The sequence below is a fragment of the Ceratotherium simum genome, chromosome 35 (genome assembly GCF_057802395.1).
Source record: "Ceratotherium simum simum isolate JZ-2026a chromosome 35, ASM5780239v1, whole genome shotgun sequence".
In the NCBI taxonomy this organism is placed as follows: Eukaryota; Metazoa; Chordata; class Mammalia; order Perissodactyla; family Rhinocerotidae; genus Ceratotherium; species Ceratotherium simum.
Window position 1 is genome coordinate 24,238,460 of NC_141934.1, and position 25,184 is coordinate 24,263,643.

A 25,184-nucleotide genomic window follows, 5' to 3' on the forward strand; every position below is an offset into this window, starting at 1 on the left:
TGTAATCCCTCACCTTTCTCTGTTCTCATGCCATCATATACAAGCATATTATAGACACGTATACGGTGGAGTTGACTTGGTTGTATAAAATCAGGATCATGTACTTTGTGGGTCTCTGCGTCTGCTTTCTCTATTTAAATATTGGCAACCGTGCTGTATCTTCTATTTGCCCCTCCAAAATCTCTTCCCTCCCTGCCCTACTCCGTGCCCCAGGCCCTTTGCTCTCAGCCAGCCAGAGGCTCCAGCAGGTGATGAGAGGGGAGAGGGGAGAGGTATTTACTCCCCAGCCCCCTCTCTGCCAGATGTTTTTTCAGCAGCAGCTGTGTTCCTTTACTCAAGGCTACACTCCTGCTGGGTGGCTATACCCTCTCTAGGTTCTGAAACCACTCCCTCCCCATGCCCTTCAGGTCTGGGGGTGGTATCCGACCCCCATGGTCGCCAGTCCCAGACACTTTTATCGTCTCTTATTTTCTCCCTTAAGCTTGCCTGTGACTGTGTAAATAGCCTTTTCATTAAATGCCCCTTAAATATCCTTCTGAGTGTGCCAGCTGTTTCGTGATGGGGTCCTGAACTGATTCAGCAACTAATTTAAAATTCTTAAAAACTCTTAGTGAGCCAACTCACACAAACCTGCCATGATTTTGGACCTTGGAGTCGAGCCCCTTGGTTTATAGATGCAGGAACTGAGGGTAATTGACTTGCCAGTTTGCCTGGGTCCTTGGCCAGAGTGGAGGGTGAATATGGAAAGTTTGCTGAGTCCTGAAGGCAGGCAGTATGACACCACCACCCAGGTCTTCCTGGGGCAGCTCTAGCTTCCCAGCTCTAGTTTCTAGTTCTGTATCTCTTGGCCTCCCTCTCGTTCTGAAATGAAAAGGAGCGAGATCCGGATGTTTGGAAGAGGCAAAACAATTTAAGTTCTCCTAGATCTTGGCAGTTTTCTAAAACAAAGGCTTTGTTGGCTGTCTGTGGCCACTGCAGGTAAGAAGAACCAGAACAACCAGAATGGGGAGGGAGCAAAGATTGTTCTCTTAGCCTCTATTAAACACTCAGTCAAACATTTCAAGATAAACAAGCCTCAGTCCACATCCTCTTAGTACTCAGTGTGTGGGACACACAGGTCAACATGCATTTACGATACCAGGCGGAAAGTGCAGTAAACAGACCAGCTTTGGGGTGAGTGGGAGAATGTTTCCCAGACGAGGTAATGTTTGAGTTGGATCTTGGAGGCGCTGAATCCAGCCTGGCCTGAGATGGCATTCTAGAGAAGGGATGAGCTGGTGCTAAGACCCAGTGCAAAGAGAGATTGAGCAATAAATGTTCCAGAAACCGCTAGAAGTTCAGTGTGGCTGGAACATAAACTGTGTGTGTGTGTGTGTGTGTGTGTGTGTGTGTGTGTGTGTGTGTGTTGGGGGGGGGGGATGTGGGCAGAGTCAAAAGGCAAGCAGGGATCAGAAGGGTCTTGAAAAATAAGAGAAGGGCACTGGAAAGCCATTGAAAGCTTTTAAGCAGCAGAGTGACAATGTTACTCTTTGGGTAGGTTATTCAGGAGGCTGAGTGGAGAATGGATGAAAGGGGCAACCTACAAGCTGAGACAAATTCAGAGGCGCTGTGGTCTGGAAAAAGATTGGAGTGGTGGGATGAGAGTAGAGGAGGAGGTGATGGATGGCTTTGAGAGCTATGAAGGCAGTAGAAGGGAGAGGATCTAGGTTTATTATAATAATTGACAATATTGACAATAACAACATAATATAGTGACTTAAACAATAGCTCTGCTTTCAGATTGCCTAAGTGAGAATCTTCTACCCTCCCTTTTTATTTGGAAAAATTTCAAACCTCGGAAGAGTTGCAAGATAGTTTCCATGAACATCAATACACCCTTCACCGATATTTACCTATTGTTACATTTTACCTCTCTCTCTCCCTCCCTCCCTGCTCACCCACCTCGGTCTCCCTTTATATACGTGTGTGTGTGTGTGTGTGTGTGTGTGTAGCTTTTTTCCTGAACCACCTGCAAATTCGTTGCAGAAAGCATGACACTACACCTCTAAATACTTCAGCATTCATCTCCTTTGAATAAGGAGATTCTCTAATATAATCACAATACCATTATCTTACTGACGAAATTTAACATCAATACACTATAATCTAATATAAAGTTCATATTCAAATTTCACCAGTTGTCCTAACAATGTCTTTTAAAGCTGTTGCTTTTTTGTTGTTGTTGCTGAGGAAAATTCGCCCTAACAACCGCTGCCAATCTTTCTCTTTTTGTATGTGAGCCACTGCCACAGCATGGCCACTGACAGATGAGTGGTGTAGGTCCATGCCCCAGGGATCTAAAGTGGAGCACCCCAAACCTAACCACTAGGCCCCAGGGCTGGCCCAAAGCTGCTGCTTTTTATTAAAAAAAATCTAATATCCAATCAAGGATTGTGCATTGCCTTTAGTTATTATGTCTCTCTTTTTTCTTTTCCTTTTTTTGGGACAACGTTAGAAATGTTAGTTTATTTAAAAGAGATGATTGAATAAAACATATGAAGCCTAATGTAATCGATTTTATGTTTTCCTTATAAAGATTATTTTCGTAACTTTTTATTTTGAAATAATTTCAAACTTACAGAAAAGTTGCAAAGATAGTACAAAGAATGTTCACATATGTTTCACCCATAGTCACCAATTATTTACACTTTGCCACATTTACCTTATCCTTCTCTTGTCTACAAATATATATTCATATTTTTTTATGAATTATTTGAAAGTAAGTTGACTCTCTTGCCCCTAAATACTACCGGGTGCTTTTTCTCTTATGTAAGTATCAAAATCAGGAAATGTAACATTGATACTATATGATCCATATTCAAATTTCCCCAATTGTCCCAAAAATGTCCTTTATAGCTTTTTTGGGGGTGGGGGACAAGGATCCAATCAAGGAGCGCACATTGCATTTAATTGTTGCACCTCTTTAGGGTTCTTTAATCTAGGTGATTGCCTAGCTTCCGTGTGTGTGTGTGTGTGTGTGTGTGTGTATTTCACAACACTGACCTTTATGAAGAGTTCAGGCCAGCTGTTTTGAAGAATGTCCCTCAATTTGGATTTGTCTGTTTGTTGTCCATGATTGGAGTCAGGGCAAACATGTTTGAATACTAGTGGGTGACGGTGTATCCTTTTCAGAGCAAAATATTAGGCGACACATGTTAGGATGTTAAGTTTCATCGTTTCATTAAGCCGGCTTGAAACCCGGGCCGCTTATTTTGCTAGTTGGGCAAGTTGGTTACTGAGATGGTTTTCTCAGCTGTCATATGGGGGTAACAATAATCCTGGTTTCATGAAGTTGTGGAATTAATACTGTAAGGCACTTAGAACAGTGTCTGGCACATTGTAAGTTTCCAAAAAATTGTTAGTATTACTATTACTGTTATCATAAGTACTATTTTTACCAAAACTTATGGAGACCTTAATACGTGGCAGGCACTGAGTCTTTACCCCTGCAGCACCTAGGAGGCAGTCAATAAATATTTTTTGGCAAAATGTTGGCTCTATGATTGCTATCAATATCGAACCAATTTACAGACAAGGAAACTGATGCTCAGAGAAGTGAATTTACCTAAGGTGACTACATTGCAGTAAGTGGCAAGAGCTCAGATTCGAACCCAAGCTTGTAGGGTTTGTAAAATCGGGGATAAGGAATCTGAATGTGTTTTGTAAACCCTCACTGGGCTGTGTAGATGTGAAGAGCTGAATTGGAGCTCCACACAGTGCTCTCGCACATACATACAGTAGGAGCTCAATAAATTTTAGTTGAATGAATGAGTTAAGAATATAAGTCAGTTAGGGAGAGATCATCCTGCCCTGGTCGGCTCCAGCGCTTGGTAGGGACTAGGAATCCATTTCTGCACATACTGCCCTCCTTGGAGTCACCACAAGACCACGTGTTCCAGCAGGGCGTGGCTTCCGGTGACCCCGCCCCACCGACCAAACCACGCCCCTCGCTTCTCCTCGCGCGCGCGGATGGCTGCGGTGTTTTGGCCCGCGGGCGGAGCCGTAGCCACAGTCTCCTCGGGCGTCCGCAGCCGGGAACCCGGGTGTCCGGGATCCTGGACCGCGGTCCGTGATGTCGGAGAAGGCAGCTGGGCAGAGCGGAGTCTCCCCGCAGGCCGGCGGGGCGACGGTCAGCGACATCCAGGAGCTAATACGGCGCAAGGAGGAGATCGAGGCGCAGATCAAGGCCAATTATGACGTGCTGGAGAGCGTGAGTGTGGGCTCGGGGCTCCGGGCTGGCGCGGGGGCGCCCCGAGGCCTCCTGACCGGGGCCCCGGACCCGGGAGGACTGGGAGGCCCCGGCGGCCTCGGCTTGAGCTCGCAGCTCTGGATCTCCCCCTCCCTGGGAGGCCCCAGGCGCCGCAACTGAGGCCTCTGTCGGCAGCCGGCAGTGAGGCAAATAACATTAATAATTAAGAACAATTCGAGTTGATATTATAGCAAGCGCTTACGGAGCGCTTACTGTGTGCTGGCGCTGTTTTAAGTGCTTTACATTAGTTAGCTCATTTAATCCTCACAGCGACCCTAGGAGATGAGTTCTGATATTTCCCTCGTTTTAGGGGTGGGGAAATAGGCATCCCTTCAACCTGCCTCAAATCACAGAGCTAAGTTTGCAGTGGCAGGATGATAATCACCACCATCGTCAGTCCTTGTGGAACATTTATCAGATGTCTTGTGCTTTGCTAACCACTTTACACCAGAGCTGCTTTAACTTTAATGTGTATGCGAATCACCTGGGGCTCTTGTTAGACTGATGGGAGGGCGAGGCGTGCGGGAGCAGATGCTACATTTCTAGCAAATTCCCAGCGATGCTGATGCTACTGGTCTAAGGACTGAGCTTTGAGTGACCAGTATGGCTCATTCTTGTATAAGGAGCAAACTGAGGCCCACAGTGGCACAAACTCTTGCCTAGGGCACTGTAGCTGGGAAGTGGCAGTGGTCAGGCTAGTTCCCAGGTCTGTCTGGCTCCAAAACTGATATAGTTTTTCTTAAGTTACCTACTGTAAAAACCACAAATCCGGGCGACCCCGTGGCTTAGCGGTTAAGTGCGCGCGCTCCGCTGCTGGCCACCGGCCAGGATCACGGCGCGCACTGACGCACCGCTTCTCCGGCCGTGCTGAGGCTGCGTCCGGCATACAGCAACTAGAAGGATGTGCAGCTATGACATACAACTATCTACTGGGGCTTTGGGGGAATAAATAAATAAATAAATAAATAAAATCTTTAAAAAAAAACCCCACAAATCAATTTGCAGAGGAAAAGTAAATTAAGTACATTCTATGTAGGGGGGATGGAATGCATTTTAGGTGATGAGAGTAAGATGAGTATCATATAGAGGCCAGGGTACCATTTTCCTAGGTACTGACTATGTGCTTGAAGGGTGCTGGTTTACATGTGTGATATCATGACATCCTCGCAACTACCCTGTGAAATTGGTATGTTACCCTGAAGCTCAGAAAAAAGTCAATTGCTCAAAGTCACAAAGTGGAATTCAGATCTCAGGCCTGTTGAATCCAGAACCTGTCCTTTCAAGCGTTATGCCAGCAGTTTATCAAACTTTGAGTTGTTTTCTACCACGTCAGGATGCTGTCTCCATATACCTCCTTTACTGTTATTCCCTTGATATTTTTCTTTAAGTTGACCTACTTTTTTACCTAAATAAATTTGTTTTAAAAGGAAATTTTATTCTACAGCGTATGAAAAAACGAGCATCTCTTCCCTTAAATATAAGGTAAAAATGCATATCAAAGTGATCCATTCAAATATCCATCAACTGATGAACAGATAAATAAAATGAGATATCCATACAGTGGGATGTTATTCAATGAAAAGGAATAAAGTACTGACATGTGCTACAATGTGCATGAACCTTGAAAACATGATACTAAGTGAAAGAAGTTCATCACAAAACACCATATATTTTATGATTCCATTTATATAAAATGCCCAGAACAGGCAAATCCATAAACAGAAAGTAGATTAGTGGTTGCTAGGGGCTGAGGGGGTGGGGAATGGGAGTGACTGCTAATAGGTCCCGGGTTTCTTTTTGGAGGGTGATGAAAATGTTCTAAAATTCATTGTGGTGGTGGTTGTACAACTCTGTGAATATTCTAAAAACCATTAAATTGTACACTTTGAATGGATGGATTGTATGGTATGTGAATTATATCTCGATAAATCTGTTAAAAACAAAATGGGAGAACCCAGAGATAGCAAGTGATCTGGAGTTGATATAAAGACCAGCACCAAATGGAGACTTTCTCCTTGGTTATTGAAGGATTGAAGATAATTGGAAAGGGAAGAAATATTTTATTTTATTTATTTTTTTTTGTGAGGAAGATCAGCCCTGAGCTAACATCCATGCCAATCCTCCTCTTTTTGCTGAGGAAGACTGGCCCTGGGCTAACATCTGTGCCCATCCTTCTCTACTTTATATGGGATGCCGCCACAGCATGGCTTGACAAGCAGTGCATCGGTGCGCGCCCGGGATCCGAACCCAGGCTGCCAGCAGCGGAGTGCGCACACTTAACCATTACACCACGGGGCCAGCTCCGGAGGAAATATTTTAGATTCAGGGTTATTTAATGCCTGGTGTGTGAGCCACCAGTGTGGGTCCCAACTTTGGAAAGCAGTGTCTTATGTGGTATTGATTCGAAAAGGCCAGTTAATTCTTAGTCGTTGTGGGAAGGCAGGGGGCAGATCCAGGTGTTTAGCCCCTGGCATATTTATGCAGTGTATGCAGAGAGTTCTGGGTTAAGAGAGTATATGGGACCCCTTTCCCCCAACAGGAAACAGTAGGTATAACGCAGACGCTTCCAGAGAAAAAGCGAGAGAAGTGAATGGACTCTCTCCTCCCAGTACCTATGTACACTGGGCACCTTGTCTCTGTGCTGACTTATAATTACAGCCATCATTTATTACTTTCTATGTGTATTAATTTCTAGGGCTCCATAACAAATTGCTGCAAACTGGGTGACTTAAAACAACAGAAATTTATTCTCTCACAGTTGTGGAGGTGAGAAGTCCAAAATCAAGGTGTTGGCAGGATTGGTTCCTTCTGGAGGCTCTGAAGGACAGTCTCTTCCCTGCCTTGCTCCTAGTTTCTGGTGGCTGCCGGCCATCCTTGGCTTGTAGCTGTATAACTCCAGACTCTGCCTCTGTCTTCACATGGCCTTCTTCTCTCTGTGTCTCTTGTGTCCCAAATCTCCCACTCCTTTCTTTTATAAGGATACTCATCATTGGATTTAGGACCCACCCTAAATCCCGAATGATCTCATCTTGAGATCCTTAACTTAATTACATCTGTAAAGATCCTTTTTTCAAATAAGGTCACATTCACAGGTTCTGGGGGTTAGGACTTGGACATAGCTTTTGCGGGCCATTCTTCACCCCACTATGAATGTGCCTGGCACTGTGCTAAGCACTCTAGCTGGGTCAACTCATTAATTCTCGAAACAGGTGGGAAAGGAGGTGAATGCCATTATTCTCATTTTATAAGTGAGGAAGTTGAGGCTTAGAGAGGTGAAGGTCTTAATCAGAGGCACCCAGAGTGTATGTGGCAGAATTGATTCAGATCCACGTCTAACTGACTGCAGAATCCCTGCCCTACATCGTGTGACGTGTTTCATTGCTTTTGTGCACCATGCTCCGACTTATGTAGGAAAAGACTTCAAAATGTTGAAAGAAATGTGCTGTTTTGCATAGGGACTACATTACCATGGTCAAAATTCAAAGTCTACAGAGGATATAAAATGGAAAGTCTGTCTCCCTCCCCTGTCCCCCAGCCACCCAACTCCTCTCCCTGGAGGCGCCTGGTGGTATCAGTTTCCTCCCTGCCAGGGAGGAGAAGCCTCTCTGATAGCGCTTTGAGATCTCTCTTTATTTTCAGAAGATCCAAAGTCCTGCCGCAGCTGGGTGCTCTTTGGGGCTGTCACTCCCACGCAGCTTCCAAGGCCACTGCCGGTGCCGGCTGGCTGTGGGAAGGAGGGCCTGGAGGAGTCGAGGAAGAGACTGGCCCTGGGGTTGACGGTCAAAGGAGTCTTCAGTCTTGTCCGCACTGTTCTAACTTGAGAAGAGGAGAATGATTGATGTATTACTTGTGCTATTAAAAACTAATTTAAAAAATAGTGCCCACCTCAGAGGGTGGTTGTGAGAAGATGTGGGTGAAGTACCTGGTCTGTGCTGAGTGATGAATGTATGGCAGCTTTTATTACCTTTGTTAGGACTGTGAAGGAAAGGAGTCTGGGGAGAGAGGTATGAGGACTTCACACCTGTGAAATTTTTTTTAACCACTTTTCTTCCCTCCAGCAAAAAGGCATTGGGATGAATGAGCCACTGGTGGACTGCGAGGGCTACCCCCGGTCAGACGTGGACCTGTACCAAGTCCGAACTGCAAGGCACAACATCATCTGTGAGTGACCCTCGCGGGGGATGTTCCCGAACCTCGAAGCAGGGGATACTAAAGGCACACAGATGAGAGCACCAATATTCCATATTATCTGCCTCCCTCTCTGCTGCCTTGACGGGATTGTCTCATTGTCCCCATCGAGGGACGGTGACTAAGGGAATGGGTTAGACTCTAGGGTTCTATATTTATGGTTTCATTTTGTTTTTAAGAACTTTATTTCACTGTGGAAACTTTATTGCAATAATGACAGAAATCCAAATCAAATATTGCTTAAATCCTAATCAAGTCAATTATGTGTTAGGAAATATGTTTAGCTTTAGTGATAGTGACCTGACTCTGCAAACTCAAACATGAAAGAGTTTAGTCCTTCAGTAAGGACATTTGAGGGCGGCAGTCAGGGCTGGTCATCAGAGACCCAGGCTCTGCCAACCTTAGGACATGTCGTCCATCTTCAGGGTCCCCATGTCCATGTGCCAGGCAGGAAGAAAAGGAAAGAAGAAGACAGGAAGGACAAAAGGTCTTATGTCACCTAGCACCCCTCGTTTTAAGGATCTGTACTGCAAGTCCCACCCCCACCCCCTGCATCAATTTCTCCTTTCCCCTCGTAGGCCCCTCCGCCTGCAGGAAACTTTGGGAATGTCCTCCACGATGGGCGTGTCACTATCCTAACTAAAATCTCTTATTTGTTTATGTGTGTATATATGTATGTATGTATTAATTATCAAGGAACAGAGAGAGAGTAGAGGTTGTGTAGTGTATTAGTTTTCTGTTTCTTCTGTAACAAATCACCACGGACTTAGTGGCTTAAAACATCACAGATTTATTACTTTACAGTTCTGGAGGTGAGACATCCGAGTGGGTCTCACTGGGCTAAAATCAAGGTGTTAGCAGGGCTGTGTTCCTTCTGGAGGCTCTAGGGAAGAACCCATTTCCTTGTCTCTTCCAGCTTCCTTGGCTCATGGCCCCTTCCATCTTCAAAGCCAACAATCACGTCTCTGCGACCTCGATTCTGTCATCATACCTCTTTCTTTCCTGCCTCCCTCTTATAAAGACCCTCGTGATTACATCGGGCCCACCGCCTGGATAATCCAGGCTAATCTCCCCATCTCAGGGTCCTTAACTAAATCACATCTACAAAGTCCCTTTTCCCATGTAAAGTCACATATTCACAGATTCTGGGTATTAGGACGTGAACATCTTTGGGGGCCATTATTCACCCTGACACAGGTGGGCTACCAGCAGTCTCTACCACAAAGTCATATTAGAAGGGAATTTATCATCCACATTTTACACTGAATGACTTCTGTTTTACCTATTTGAATCTTGACTCCATCTGCAGCGTGTTCTGGTATAAGGCCGTGTTTCTCAATGGAGGTACAAGTAACCCTTGGGTGGGATACAGAATAAGATGCCAGAGGTTCCTCAGAGCCACAGTATGATCCTAGAATTTCTTAGAGCATCATTTTTCCTTGAAGATTTTGGGAAAAGAAGCATGTCATTTTCATATTAAAATAAGGAGATAGAGAGTAGGGAAAAACCACGTTAAGATGATCAGACTGGAGGGAAATTTGGGGCTTTTGGCTAAACCCTTAGACTCCCCAGGGATGCAGCCCACTTGCTTCCCCAGTTAGCAGAATTCTGGGGGAAATTTGAGAAGCTCAAGCCCGCGGTGTGAGGGAGGGCACTAACTTATTTCTAAATACCATTTATTAAATAGTATATTCTTCCTCCATTAACTTAAAATGCTAGCAGTATTACATATTAAATATGTAGACATGCTGATGTCTCTTTCTGGGCTTTTTGCCCTGTTCTGTTAATCTATCCCTTGGGTGCTAATATCACACTGTCTTAATGACTTTAATGTACTTAAGAATCTGGTTGAGCAATTCCTTCTTATCGGTGTTCTTTTGAAAAACTGTTCTCACAAGTTTATTTTATTTTTAAAAACAGACTTTATTTGGGGCCGGCCCCATGGCTTAGCGGTTAAGTGCGCGCGCTCAGCTACTGGCGGCCCGGGTTCGGATCCTGGGCACGCACTGACGCACCGCTTCTCCGGCCATGCTGAGGCCACGTCCCACATACAGCAACTAGAAGGATGTGCAACTATGACATACAACTATCTACTGGGGCTTTGGGGAAAAAAAGGAGGAGGATTGGCAATAGATGTTAGCTCAGAGCCAGTCTTCCTCAGCAAAAAGAGGAAGATTAGCATGGATGTTAGCTCAGGGCTGATCTTCCTCACAAAAAAAAACAAAACAAAAAACAGACTTTATTTTTTAGAACAGTTTTAGATTTAAAGAAAAATTGGGAAACTGACATGGGAGGGCCCACATACTCTGTACCCAGTTTCCCCTATTAGTAACACCTTATGTTAGTATGGTGCATTTGTTACAACTGCAAGTTTGTTTTTTGAAATATGCTTCAGAAATGTTTTGTCCAGGAAAAAAATTTTTTTGAATTCTGATTAGAAATGCAATATATTGTAAAAAAAAGTCATTCATTTCCTTACCCAAAAGCTGTAGGTGAAGAACTTCCTGGGTGTCAGGCGTTGAGGAGGGTTCTGGGGATCCATGGGGAGCCTAGTCAGAGAGTGACCCTATATTATACATTGACATCATTTTGAGTCTTCCTGCCCAGGTGTATGTCTCCAGGGATTCAAATCTGGGTTCTTTTCTCGTCTGCGCCTGTGGGTTGAGTACTGGATGCCATAATGCCTGAGGGCCTCACCTTCGCTGTGAAGTCACACGGCAGAGGAGCCAAGCCAGATGGCCAAGCATGCCCACAGTCCCACAGCCGAAGGCACCTGGAAAGTCTGAAAGTCTGTGACCTGCAGATGCTAGACGCAGACTGGCTGGCAGTACTGGTCTGCTCAGGTCTCTGAAAGTCTGCTTACTCCTCCAAGGGAGTTGTGTGTTAGTGACCTGGCTTGAATAAGGTGCGGAATCCAGAGCAGTACAGAAGTGGTTTTTAGGTTAAAAAAAAAGTATCAAAATGCCAACAACTATGCTGGACTGGCCTGCAGAAGTGACTTATTTGACTGGCACAGTGGTTCACAACATTCTGAATTAGCCATCAGTACTGAAAAAATCAGAGGATTTCATCACTGAACTCCTAATTTCCAGCTTTTCTCCCTGTTACCTCTCCCAGACTGAACATCCCCCACAATGTATTAGTAGACTCCGGCAGCATTTTTTCTCCTGGAGGCGTGAAGAGAAAAGCGACACCCTCCTCACACCCAGACCGCCTCACTGATTGGCAGGGCCGCCATGCTTGCTCCTTGTGTGCGTTTGACTTTGTGGCTGTGGATTCAGCTGGACGATTCCTTATTTCTGCTCACCTTTCAGGTCTCAGCTGAAACCGTGCTGCCTTTGGGAAGCCTTCCCTGATCCCCTGTACTTGCGAGGTCAGGTCCCCTGGCTGGGCAGGCCTTCATTGCAGTCATCAGATGTTATTGGGCCTGCTTGTTCCGTAGCTGCTTTCCTTGCTAGTCAGCTTCATGAGGGTGGCTCTTCTGTCTTGTTCACAGATTAGTCCTCGGCCTCTAGCCCAATGTCTGGAATGTAATAAGTGCTCATTAAATATGCGTGAAGGAATGTGGGAGTCTTGTGTCCTCCGCAGTCTTCCTTGGCCCCTGATACGGTGTTCTTTTCCCAGGCTTGCAGAATGATCACAAGGCGGTGATGAAGCAGGTGGAGGAGGCCCTGCACCAGCTGCACGCTCGCGACAAGGAAAAGCAGGCCCGGGACATGGCCGAGGCCCAAGAAGAGGCCGTGAACCGTGGCCTGGGCCAAAGCGAGGGCCTCAGCCCCCTTCGGGCCTTTGCCAAAGTGAACAGCATCGGCCCCGGCTCCCCTGCCAGCATCGCAGTAAGCCAGAGCCTGGCCACCTAAATGCGCACTCTGGGGATTTGGGGCAGGGGTAGGTGGAGGGGACTGTGGAAAGACAGACCGTCTCTGTCTCCATGCTGCAGCTTGATTTCACTTACTCATTCCTCAGACACTGATGGAAGCCTGCAGGGGGCCCAGCCCTGTGCTGGGGCCAGGGCTCTGGAGAGGAATCAACCCCTGCTGCCCTCTACACTGGTTGGGGAGAGACCTGGGACACATGGTAGAAGGTGATAAATGTCCCTAGAGAGGAGAGGAGGATTACTTGTTGGGGCTCGTTTAGCTGGGCTCTGAATAATAGACATGAGAGTGACAACAGTAGCTGCCACTTGCTGAACCCCTGCTTTGCACCAGGTGTCCTGCTGAATGAGTTTTGTATCTTCCCTGTTGTGTTTTAAAAAGTTTTAAACAGCTTTATTGAGATATAACTCACATACCATAAAATTTACCCTTTTTTTTTGTGAGGAGGATCAGCTCTGAGCTAACATTCATTGCCAGTCCCCCTCTTTTTGCTGAGGAAGACTGGCCCTGGGCTAACATCCATGCCCATCTTCCTCTACTTTATATGGGATGCTGCCACAGCATGGCTTGACAAGTGATGTGTCGATCTGTGCCCAGGATCTGAACCTGCAAATCCCGGGCCACTGAAGCGGAGTGTACAAACTTAACCAGTACGCCACTGGGCCAGCCCCAAAATTTACCCTTTTAAAGTATATAATTCCATGGCTTTTAGTGTATGCACAGAGCTGTGCATTCATCACCACAATCAATTGTAGAATCTTTTAATTATCCTAAAAAGAAACCCTATATGGCTTAGCTGTTACCCCTGACCCCCCCCATTTCCCCCAGCGCCTTGCAACCACCAGTCTGCTTTTTGTCTCTATGAATTTGCCTATTTTGGACATTTCATATAAATGGAATAGTACAATATGGGGTCCTTTATGACTGGCTTCTTCCACTTACCACCGTGTTTTCAAGGTATGTCCATGTTGGAGCACGTATCTCTAGTTCATTCCTTTTTATGGCTGAGTAGTATTCCATTGTATGGATGTACCACATTTTGTTTATTCCGTCATCAGTCAGTGGACATCTGGTTTCTATTTTTTGGCTGTTATGAATAATGCTAGTCTGAACATCATGTACAAGTTTTTATGTGGACATGTATTTAGTATTTAATCCCACTGCCACCTTCTGGGGTAGGTACTAATCTTAACCCCATTTCACCCATGAGGAAAAGCCTCAAAGACCTTAAGTAGGACACATGGCTCCTAAGCTATGGAACTGGGTCCTGAATCCAGGTTCTGCCAGTTGTTGGTAATGATCACAAGGCTGTAAGTTACACATAAGCTCAGTTGTATTCACCACTGTATCCACACCGTCTAGCACGGCTCTGTAGTTGGCCCATGACCAGTGTTTGTTGAAGGAATGAATGAATCATGATCTGTGTTCTTAGAACGAAAGGATCACACTTGTCCTGGGTCAGCCTTATGCCTATGGCTGCTTGTTTGGGGGCTTCTAAGGCAAATTTGTCTAAATTCTGACCCCTGAACAAAATAGGCCCAGACTGGCGTGCCTCTTCTTGTCCCTGAACCTGGGTCAGGACCCCCAAGAACGGCATTTGGCTTTTCCCCACGTTCCTCAAGGCCTCCACGACCACCTGCTTTTATCAGACATTGGGCAGACTTGCCCACCTTCTGCGCTAGAAGGTCTGCCCTAGAAGGAACCCCCAGGAGGAGGGGGCCCAATTTTCCACTGCCCCTTCCTGCATGAGTTGTCTAAATCCTGACCCCTTTGCTTTGTGCCTGCCATTCTCCCCTGTAGAAAACAAACTCTTGGCCTTGACATTAAATTGGGTATGGAAGGGTAAAGAACACCAGAAGCAGGGGACGGCCCCGTGGCGTAGTGGTTAAAGTTCCACGTGCTCCGCTTCGGCAGCCTGGGTTTGCAGGTTTGGATCCTGGGCTTGGATCCTGGACATGGACCTACACCAGTTGTCAGCCATGCTGTGGTGGCGACCCACATACAAAATAGAGGAAGATTCGCACAATGTTAGCTCAGGGCGAATCTTCCTCAAGCAAAAAAAAAGAGGAAGATTGGCACAGATGTTAGCTCAGGGCAAAGCTTCCTCAGCAAAAAAAAAAAAAAAGTATTAAAAAAAAAAACAACACCAGAAGCACATTGAACCTCTAGCCTGGTTTTTCATTTTCTTTTCTCTCTTCAGGGTCTGCAAGTGGATGATGAGATTGTGGAGTTTGGCTCTGTAAACACCCAAAACTTCCAGTCACTACAGAACATTGGCAGCGTGGTGCAGCACAGTGAGGGGGTGAGTTGAAGGTTATGTGGTGTCTGGCCAGTACCCCTACAATTACTGGGGCCAGGAAACATTGCTGGAGCCTTTGACTGCTGCCTTCAGAGTGCTCTTACTCAGACACAGTCCCCACTCAGGGCCTTTGCGCTTGCTGTTCCCTCTGCCTAGAATGCTTTTCCTTCCTTTTTTCCCTCATCGTCCTTCCTTACCCCCCTCATCTTATACAAACGACACCTTCTCAAGGAGGCCTTTCCAGCTACCCTATTTAAAATACCCGCTCCTACTTCCTGCCCCTGTTTTCATTTAACAGTGTTTCTTCAAGATCTTTTCATTTTGGCACACACCTCGCTCTTTTTCACTGCTGCATAGTACTCCAGTGCGTGAATGGACTGCAGTTTGTCCATCCACCACCTTATCAGTAGACATTTTGGTTATTTCCAGTTTTGTGCCAGTATGAACAGTCATGTGGACTTGTTCACAACTGTGCCCACGTGTGGGCCCTCCTTGGGGTAGATACCAGAAAGTAGAATTACATGCTCTTAGTGTATGTACACTTAAAATTTTAATAGGTAATTTGAAAAAGTTTTACTAATTTATACCCTAACCAACAGTATGTGAGTATATCATTTCATTAGTGGTACTCTGTATTATTGATCTTCCCATATTTTTGCTAAAATGGCATTTTGTTTTTATTTCTATTTTTTTGATTACCAGTGAGGTTGAGTATCTTTTTTTGTATGTTCATTGATGTTCATAGTTTCATTTCTCTGAGTTGTCTGTTAATATTTTTTCCCATTTTTTTCTATTGGGTTATTTGTCCTTTTAAAAAATTGATTTGTAGGAATTCTTTATATATTCTGGATAGTAAACCTTTGCCTGTTTACATGTTGCATATGTTTCTCCTAGTTAGCTCCTTGTCTTTTAACTTTGTAGTGACTTTGATTACTTGAAAGTTTTTTAAAAATTCACTTAGATATCCATTTTATTGAATTTATTAATGTTACAGGGTTTTTCACTGCCAAAACCATACGGAGAATTTAAATAAAGCAATATGGTGCAATGCACAGCAGTGTAGTACTATTCAAACAGTAGTATATGAGAGCTTGATTCTTGTGCATTTTGATAATTTCAGTCCTTAAAAATATAAGAGTTGGAATTCAAAATTGGCTGCAGTCTTCCAGCTTCTGCCATAGTACGCCATTAAATAACATTTCCACCTGATCATCTCAGCTCACTTCTCAGCAATATAACCCCAACAAAAGGTGTCTTTTGGGCAAAAATCCATACTTTGCAGGAGCAATATGGGGCTCAAAGTCCAGAGAAATTATTTACTAAAGTTTTGGTTCCCAAATGAAATCTTCAGTTTAACCATCAATTCTTGGTTTGTCTTGTGTCCCCTCAACTCCTGCTTGGCCGCGCTGCTCATCCATGCGTAACTCATCAGAAGACAGGCATCAGGCCAAAAAACAGTTGGCCGGTGCCCGTGTTCCTGCTAGAAGCCAGGCCTTCGTTTCTGCACTGAGGCGTCATCAAGTCTGTACTTGTGTGGAGGTTTAAAATTTAGATTTTGTCAAATTCATCAGTTTCTTGCCTTATGGCTTTTCTATTTTGTGTCTCCTTAAAGAAGTTCTTCTAGTGCTTTATTGTTTTGTTTTTAGTTTTTCTTTAATCCATCTGGAATTTATCTTCTTTTTTCTTTCTTTCTTTCTTTTTTTTTTTTTTTGGTGAGGAAGATTGGCCCTAAGCTAACATCATTGCCAATCTTCCTCTTTTTGCTGAGGAAGATTGGCCCTGAGCTAATATCTGTGCCCATCGTCCTCTATTTTGTATGTGGGATGCTGCCGCAGCATGGCTTGATGAGCGGTGCATAGGTCTGCACCCAGGATCCGAACCTGTGAACCCCAGGCTGCTGAAGTGGAGCGTGCAAAGTTCACCACCACTGGGCTGGCCCCAGGAATTTATCTTTTATTATTTTTAATAACAGTTTTATTGAGGTATAATTCACACAACGTGCAGTTCACTCATTTAAAGTGCATACATAATTCAGTGATTTTTAGCATATGCATAGACTTGTGCATCCACCACCACAGGCCATTTTAGACATTTTCATCACCTCAAAAAGAAACCGTGTACCCATTAGCAGTCACTCCCCATTTCCACCATATCCACCAACCCTTGGCAACCACTAACTTACTTTCTGTCTCTATGGAATTGCTTATTCTGGACATTTCATGTAAATGGGATCATAAATATGTGATATTTTGTGACGTCTGTCACTTAGCGTAATGTTTTCAAGGTCCATCCATGTTGTAGCATGTGTCAGTGCTTCATTCCTTTATTATGGCCAAATAATATCCCTGCATATGGATATGCCACATTTTATTTATCCATTCATCTGTTCATGAATATTTGGGTTATTTACACGTTTTGGCTATTATGAATACTACTTCTATGAACATTTATATGCAAGTTTTTGTGTGGACATTTGTTTTCATTTCTCTTGAGTATATACCTCATCTGGAATTAATTTTTGTGAATGGTATGAGGTAGGGCACCAAACATTTTTTTTCCCCAATTGGATAGTGGTTGTCCCAATACTATTTGGTGAAGTTAACACTGTACCCACTCGTTTATATTGCCCCCTCTGTTGTATAATTCTTATATGTGGAATTCTGGATTCTCTTCCATTGGTCTGTTTGTTCTGAGCCTTTCTGGGGTTCCCTGGAACAAATCCACTTGTTCTTTCTCAGCTTCTCTTTAACCTCTTGCCATAAAGAGTGTATTAGTTGTCTGTTGGTGAGTAAAATACCCCAAAACGTAGCAGCTTAAAACAACAAACATTTATTATCTCTCAAAGTTTCTGAGGGTCAGGCCTCCAGGCCAGGTGGTTCTGACTTAGGGTCTCTTATGCCGTTGCACTCGGGATGTTGGCAGGGGCTGCAGTCATCCAAGGGCTTGACAAAGGTTACAAGATCTGCTTCCGAGATGCCTCAGTCACATGTGTGTTGGCAGGAGGCTTCGGCTCCTCGTCACGTGGGCCTCTCTGTAGTGCCGCTTGAGTGCCCTCCCAACATGGCGGCTGGCCTTCCCCAGACTGAGCCGTCCAAGAGAGAATGGAGAGGAGGCAGCAATGCCTTCTTTGACCCAGTCTCTGAAGACGCATACTGTCACTTCCACTTTGTTCTGTGCGTTAGAAGCGACTCCCTAAGTCCAGCCCACACTCACAGGGCGGGGAATTAGGCTATACCTCTCGAAGGAAGGGGTATCACAGAATTTAGGCACATATTCTAAAACCACCACACAGGGTTTCTGTTTTCTCTGCTTGCTCCAGTTTCTTTAAGCTTTTCGTTTTGTTGCCGTTGCTCATCTTTGCAGTCTCCTCTCCCATTCTATTTATTTGTCCTTAGGTATCGTACCTTTGTTATCACTTTACTGTCCTGAAATCCTTTTTGTGAGGTTTCGAGAGCTGGTGCAGATGGAGCTTCATTCTGTTCTGTTTACCCGAAGTCTCTCTATTTTCACGCTTTTCCCCCCAGCTTTCTAGCATGTTATGGTTTACTCATGTCTCTGTGTACCTCGATGTACTTAGTGTTAACCTTTTAGTTGTCTGGGCTCATTGTTAGTGGTTTGTTTTGTAAATATGTGTTTTTTTTCCTGGGAGAGGTAATACATACACACAGTAAAGCCAGAACCAGAGAACATATGATGAAGTCTTCCTCTCCTTCAAGTCCATTTCCTCTCCTCCAGAGGCAGCCGCTTTCCACTGGTATGTCCTTCCAGGGACCGTCTGTTCAGACACCAGCATACTACATAGCTACTGGTTGTTTTTATTAAGGTATAATTTACCCACAGCGAAATTCACCATTTTCAGTGTACAGTACTGTGGATCTTGACAAATGTAAATAGTCAGGTAACTGCCCCTGTAATGAAAATGCAGAGCAGGTCCATCATCCCCCCAAAATGGCCTCATATCCTTTTGTGGTTAACCCCTACCCCCACCCCCACCCCAGACAGCCACTGATCTGTGCTCCATCCCTATAGTTTTACCTTTTCCAGAATGTCGTACCAATGGAACCGTCCAGTACATAGCCTTTTAAGTCTGGCTTCTTTCACTCGGCATCATATATCTGTGATTCTTCCGTGTACCGTAGTTCATTCCTTTTTATTGCTGAGTAGTGCTCCACTGGGTAGATCAACCCCAGATGCTTTATCCATTTGCCAGGGAGGAACATTTAGGTTGTTTCCAGTTTTTGGTGATTACTGATAATAGCTACTGGTTTTTAATCTGCCTTTTCTAGTTAAATATATTTGTAGGCTCTTTATAGGTCTATAAATCCTTCTTTACAAAAATAGTCGTTCAGCATTTTTTAGCAACAGAACCTTTTCTTCAAATGAAATTTCATGGAGAATTCCCATATATCAAACAGATAAAAGCTGAGCTTCTGGGGGTGGGCTGGAGGGGGTGGGAGGACTCACCCCTCAGGGCCCTGGGTCCTTCTGGAACCAGAGCCCAGCTTGAGAATTAAGGATCCAGGTTTCTGTTGTTCTGTGAATTAAAAAAATCCCCACAGCATTCTTTTGTTAGACATTTAGGTAGTTTCCAATTTTATGGAAACCTGGAGAGTAACACTCATAGATAAATCTGTTTTTTTAGATAACTTTCTAAAGGTGAATTTCTGGATCAAATGCACATATTTTCAAAGGAAAAAAACTTAAATTTTAAAAAACTGTCTTTATTATAACAATAATGCATATTTTATTCAGCCATAAAAAGGAATGGTGTACTGATATGCTGTAACATGGATAAACCTTGAAAGGATTTGTGCTGAGTGAAAGAAGTCAGACACAAAGGGCCACATATTTTAGAATTCCATTTATATGAGATGTCCAGAATAGGCAAATCCACAGAGATAGAAAGTAGATTGGTGGGTGCTGGGTCCTAGGGGGAGGAGGGAATGGGGAGTGACTACTGATAGATACGGAGTTTCCATTTGGGTGATGAAAATGTTCTGGAATTAGTGGTGATTGTTGTAAAAATCTTTGAATGTACTAAAACCCATTGAATTGTATACTTTAAAATGGTGAATTTTATTGTATGTGAATTATATCTCAGTAATGCAAATAATGCATATTTAGTGTAAAAAAAATCATACAGTGCAAATGTATTTAAAGTAAGAATAGAAGTCCTGGGTCTCTCCCTGGCTTAGTACCCTCCCTGCTCTGTTTGAGTGTGGGGCTAGATGCTGGCAGTATAGCGGGGAGCAAAACAGATAAACAGAAGGTCCTTGCCTTGGGGGCACCTTGGTGGGGGAGACAATCAAATAATCAGAGATATGTAATTATACACTCTGATGAGTGTTCTGAAGGAAAAGTCAAGGAAGCTAGGAGAGCAAATAATGGGGTCCTGATTTAGTTTGGGGTTGAAGGAGAATGTTCCTGAGGACACAACCCGTAAGTGTATAGAAGTTTATCAAGGGAGGCAGACTGGCAGGGGGCGGAGCCGTCTAGCAGGCTCGAGGCCCTGAGATGGGAGGACCAGAGAAGGCTGGTGGGAGCCCAGAGCAAGGAAGAGTGGGGAGAGGGGAGGAGGCAAGGCGAGAGGTCAGCAGGGGCCAGCCCGCACAGGCCTTGTGGTCCCCAGCGAGGATTTTGTTCTTTTTTCCTGAGGAGCAGTAGGGAGCCATGCACACTTCCAAGCTGGAGAGTAACAGATATAAGCAGCTTTGTGTCTTGAAAGATCTCTCTGGATGCTAGGTAGAGAACTGATGGGAGGTGTGACAGAGTGTTAGCAGCCTAGTTGAGAGATGATGGTGGCTTTGAGGAATGGGCAAGTCAGAGAGACTTTTAGAACATAAAATAGACACGCTTTAATATGACAGACCGTGTCAAGGATGACACCTGGGTTTCTAGATTGCCTGGAGGTGTCATTTCCAGAACTGGAAGCACATCATTGTGTCCCTCATACATTTTCTCAGTGTGGATGTATATGTCTGTAGTGATTGCTTTTTGAAAAAGAAGACAAACAAGACCTACTCTACTGTTCTAGATTTCTCCCCCCTTTGAAGAGATTTCCATGTTAGGACACATCTATCTTCACCATGTCCATGCTTGGTTTGCCATCTTTTATTTAACCAGCTGGACATCTAGGCTGTTTCCAGTGTTTGGCCATCACAAACAATGGTGTAGTGAGTATTTTGTCTTGTGTGATGGTTTCTATCAGAGGGATTTCTAGAAGTGGAATTACTAGGTCAAAGGCATTGCACATTGACAGATTTGATAGATGTCATCAAAGTGTCCTCCAAAAGGCTTACATTAGTTCACATTCTCTCAAGTGGTGTATGTGAGGGCTTATTTCTTGACCCCTCCCCAACTGTGTTATTGTCAGTCTTTTATTTGACAATTTAGGTGAAAAATGGCGTCTTTAAAATTTTTTCTTTACGTTTTTAATTTTTCAGATTCAGAGATTACATTGATAGATCTGCTATAATTTTTTTAAATTGTGGTAAAATAGACATAACGTAAAATCGACCATTTTAACCATTTTTAAGTGTACAATTCTGTGGCATTAAGTACATTCACATTGATCTGTAACCATCCCCACCATCCTTTTCCAAAACTTTTCATCTTCCTAAACTGAAACTCTTTACCCACTAAACACTAACTACCCATTCCCATCTCCCTTAAGCCTCTGGCAACCAATAATCGACTTTCTGTTTCTATGAATTTGACTGTTCTAGATACCCTCTATCGGTGGAATCATACAATGTGTTTATGTGACTGGTGTGTTTCGCTTACCATAACGTCTTCATGGTCCATCCATGTTGTTACCTGTGTCAGAATTTCGTTACTTTTTAAGGCTGAATAATATTCCATTGTATGTATACACCACATTTTGTTTATCCGTAAATCCATCGATGGCCACTTGGGTTGCTTCCACCTTTTGGCTATTGTGAATAATGCCGCTATGAACATGGGTGTGCAAATATCTGTTTGAGTCCCTGCTTTCAATTCTTTGAGTATACGCCGAGATGTTTAATTGCTGGTGTATATGGTAATTCTATTTTCAGTTTTTCGAGGAATAGCCATACTGTTTCCATAGCAGCTGCACCATTTACATTGCCACCAGCAGTGCACATGGGTTACAAATTCTCCACATCCTCACCAACTCTTGTTACTTTTTGTTTTTTGATAGTAGCCATCCTAATGGGTGTGATGTGACATCTCATTGTAGTTTTGATTTGCATTTCTCTAATGATTAGTGATGTGTGGAGCATCTTTTCATGTGCTTATTGGCCATTTGTATATCTTTTTTGGAGAAATGTCTATTCAAGTTCTTTGCTTATTTTTTAATCAGGTTTTTTTGTTGTTGTTGAGTTGTAGGAGTTCTTTATATATTCTGGATATTAATCCCTTATCAGATACATGATTTACAAATATTTGCCCCCATTTTGTGGGTTGCTTTTTCACTCTGTTGATGGTGTCCTTTGATGCACAAAGTTTGAAACTTTGATGCATCTTGTTTTAATTTCTAATTTTCTTTGGTATGTATTCTGCCGACTTTAATTTTTTCTATTAGAGTAATACATACACATGGTAAAAAAAATTAATAGTACAGAAAGATATAAAAGTTAACGTCGTCTTCTCTTACTCCACACTACTAGTGCTCCTCCCTGGGAGTAACCACCGTTAACAGATGTTTTATATATCTTCCAGAAAACTTTGTAGGCACCAAGCAACACATATGTCCTTTAAGAACATATATTTGAATAGATTCATACTTTGCTGGTTTTGTTTTATTTTTACTAAAACTGCTCCATTCACTATTACTATATTTGAACAATACCTTATTGAGGGATATTTCAGGTCTTTTCAGTTTTTGAATTTATAAACAGTCCTAGAATGAACACTTTGTTTGTATATCATCTTGTACTTGTGCAAAATGTATCTTGTATGCACCTTTTAAAGATTTTTTTTCTTGGGGTGGGGGGAGATGTGTTTCTCCACATAGGGTGCCCATTTGCAGCCCCAGCGGCTGCCGCAAGAGTGCCACGTCCCCCACACTCTCACCAACTGCAGGATTATGCTTAAAATAAGCATCTTTACGGGCCCAGCCCTGTGGTGTAGCGGTTAAGTGCTCGCGCTCCGCTGTTGCGGCCCAGATTAGGATCCCGGGCGCGCACTGATGCACCGCTTATCAGGCCATGCTATGGTGGCGTCCCACATAAAGTTGAGGAAGATCGGCATGGATGTTAGCTCAGGGCCAGTCTTCCTCAGCAAAAAGAGGAGGACTGGCATGGATGTTAGCTCAGGGCTGATCTTCCTCACCAAAAAAAAAAAAAAAAAAAGCATCTTTACCAATCAGATGGGCAAAATCAGTAGCTCAGCACTTTAGCCTGAGTCTCTTTGAGTACTAAGGAGATTGAAGATAAAATGAGCTTATTTTCCTTTCAGAAGCCCCTGAATGTGACAGTGATGCGCAGAGGAGAGAAACACCAACTTAGACTTGTCCCCACACGCTGGGCAGGAAAAGGACTGCTTGGGTAAAGTATCTGTTTCATTCACACTGCAGTGGTGATTGAGCGTTTGTTAGTCATAAAGCTGTGGGGAACATGGGAAGGAGGAGGAGGGGATCACTGGGAAATGATGGGAATCCCCACATGGCCCGTAGAAACTCATGATAAGTACTTGTGGCAGGTTGTGGCAGGAGTGAGGTTGCAGGGATCGAGGAGGATGGAGCCCTGACCTCTCTGGTTCTTTCGTTAACTGGGCATTTGCTTTAAAAGAATTAAAGAATGTAGGTGAAAAGCTCTGATCTTCCTGAAAGGAGCCACCACACTTACGCCATTCCATTCCTTTTTTTCTTCCAGCTGCAACATTATTCCTTTGCAAAGATGACTGTCCCTGGGGAACAGTAACCGAAAAGCATCTTCCCTTGCCCCAGACTTGGGTCTGGTGGGGATTTCCTCCTTCCCTTCTCTCCCTGAAGCTTAAGGATCTGGAAGAGGGTGGAAGCCTGAACTTCTAGGTGGTGGACACCCTGTGGCCTCCCAATGTAATCTCTCGGGATTAAGGCATTGTTAAAAACTTGATTGTCGCTTAACATCTTTTGCAAATTAGACCATAGCCCTAAATGGGAATCCTCTGGCCTAAATGCGGGCACATGGGCTGGAGGTATTCTGGCAGGTGCTGATATGACTTTATTCTTTTAGGAATTTTTTTTTCCCAAATAAACACAGTTTTTTTTTTTTTTAAAGATTTTATTTATTTATTTTTTCCCCCCAAAGCCCCAGTAGATAGTTGTATGTCGTAGTTGCACATCCTTCTAGTTGCTGTACGTGGGACGCGGCCTCAGCATGGCCGGAGAAGCAGCGCGTCGGTGCGAGCCCGGGATCCGAACCCGGGCCGCCAGCAGCAGAGCGCGCTCACTTAACCACCAAGCCACGGGGCCGGCCCTATAAACACAGTTTTAAAGTGCTGATATGACCATGTTATCACCCCAACTGAATTTCTTATGAACCTTTCAATCAAAGCTCAGGTGGGAGTTAGAATATCCTCATAGAAAGTTGGGCAAAACAAACCAGCAATTGTGCTGAAGTCAAGATTTGACCAACAACATCTCAGGAACGTCATCCTGTAGTGAATGGGGTTTCCATACACTCAGCCTGCACCGTATGCATTTGCAGTGTGGCATTGCTGCACTGGATACAGAAATTGTGAAATAGTTCTGGGCATCCTCAACAGTGGAACTGCCAAGGCCACAATTGGTCTCTTTAGGAATAGGGAAAGCCATTCGGTTCCCCAGGTAGCCCGGTGCCGTGTCAGCTTCCTCTTCCATAACCCACCCACTAGAGGGCAGCACACTCCCTTCACTTCTGGAGTAAAAAAGCCTGCAAATTAGCTTCTAATTTGACTTTTTATAATTGAACCTCCTGGCCATGCCTTCAGGTCAGCAGTATTTTGTAAACTGCTAAAGTGTGCTTGACACGGCTGATGGGAACAAGCAGTGTGTGCAGATGGACCCCTTGAGAAGGCTGATTCCTTCTTCCTTCCTTTTATTTTCTCTTTAACATGGCAAAATGAGTTTCAGCGATTCCTAGTGACTCTGTGTCTGTGTCTTAATGCTCTCCTTCTCTGCACCATATCGCAGTGTTTGTTTCCACAGTTCTTGCAGACCACGTTTTGTTTCCGAGAAGGTCGGGCTCATTCTGCTGGGGCGTGCCTGTGTTCCTTGGGACTGGATTTGCTTGGGTTGGATACAGATAGCAGCTTTCCTGATGGGAGTCAGCATTGGGGTGTGCTTCCAGCCATGGGTTCTCATGTTCAGCGGGAAAGCCTTCCTGTTGAGCGTCTTCCCCTAAACCTGTACTCCAGCCCTACATCCGTGTGTTCTCCCCTTGTAGCCACAGACATACTGTGTTCTCCAATGTTTGCTGTTTGAATTGTGTGTACTAATTCCAAGTGTTTTCCAATCTCTTTTTATAAGCCCTAGACTATAATAAACACAGCTTGTCCCATCCAGTTTATCCCCCCCCTTTCTTTTTTTTTT

General features: G+C 44.2%; 1 protein-coding gene across 2 annotated transcripts; it reads left to right on the forward strand.

The window, feature by feature from the left end:
- Nucleotides 1–4,033: 4,033 nt before the first annotated feature.
- On the forward strand, nt 4,034–25,156 carry PSMD9 (proteasome 26S subunit, non-ATPase 9). Of its 2 annotated transcripts, none has more exons than XM_087423340.1 (6): nt 4,034–4,249; nt 8,347–8,449; nt 12,101–12,312; nt 14,552–14,653; nt 23,093–23,178; nt 23,506–25,156. In XM_087423340.1, exons 1-6 carry the CDS (start codon nt 4,112–4,114, stop codon nt 23,531–23,533), a joined length of 669 nt encoding a protein of 222 aa, XP_087279466.1. In that variant the 5' UTR covers nt 4,034–4,111; the 3' UTR covers nt 23,534–25,156. The 2 variants fall into 2 exon arrangements, with proteins under 2 accessions (XP_087279466.1, XP_014642622.1); XM_014787136.2 differs by having other exon boundaries at nt 4,036–4,249; nt 23,090–23,178.
- The last annotated feature ends 28 nt before the right edge of the window (nt 25,157–25,184 follow it).

Bases quoted from the DNA above. Each gene is read 5' to 3' on its own strand.
- PSMD9 (XM_014787136.2), top strand. From the start codon at position 4,112: ATGTCGGAGAAGGCAGCTGGGCAGAGCGGAGTCTCCCCGCAGGCCGGC. The intron at 4,250-8,346 runs GTGAGTGTGGGC...TCTTCCCTCCAG, and splicing joins ATTATGACGTGCTGGAGAGC to CAAAAAGGCATTGGGATGAA. The intron at 8,450-12,100 runs GTGAGTGACCCT...TTCTTTTCCCAG, and splicing joins TGCAAGGCACAACATCATCT to GCTTGCAGAATGATCACAAG.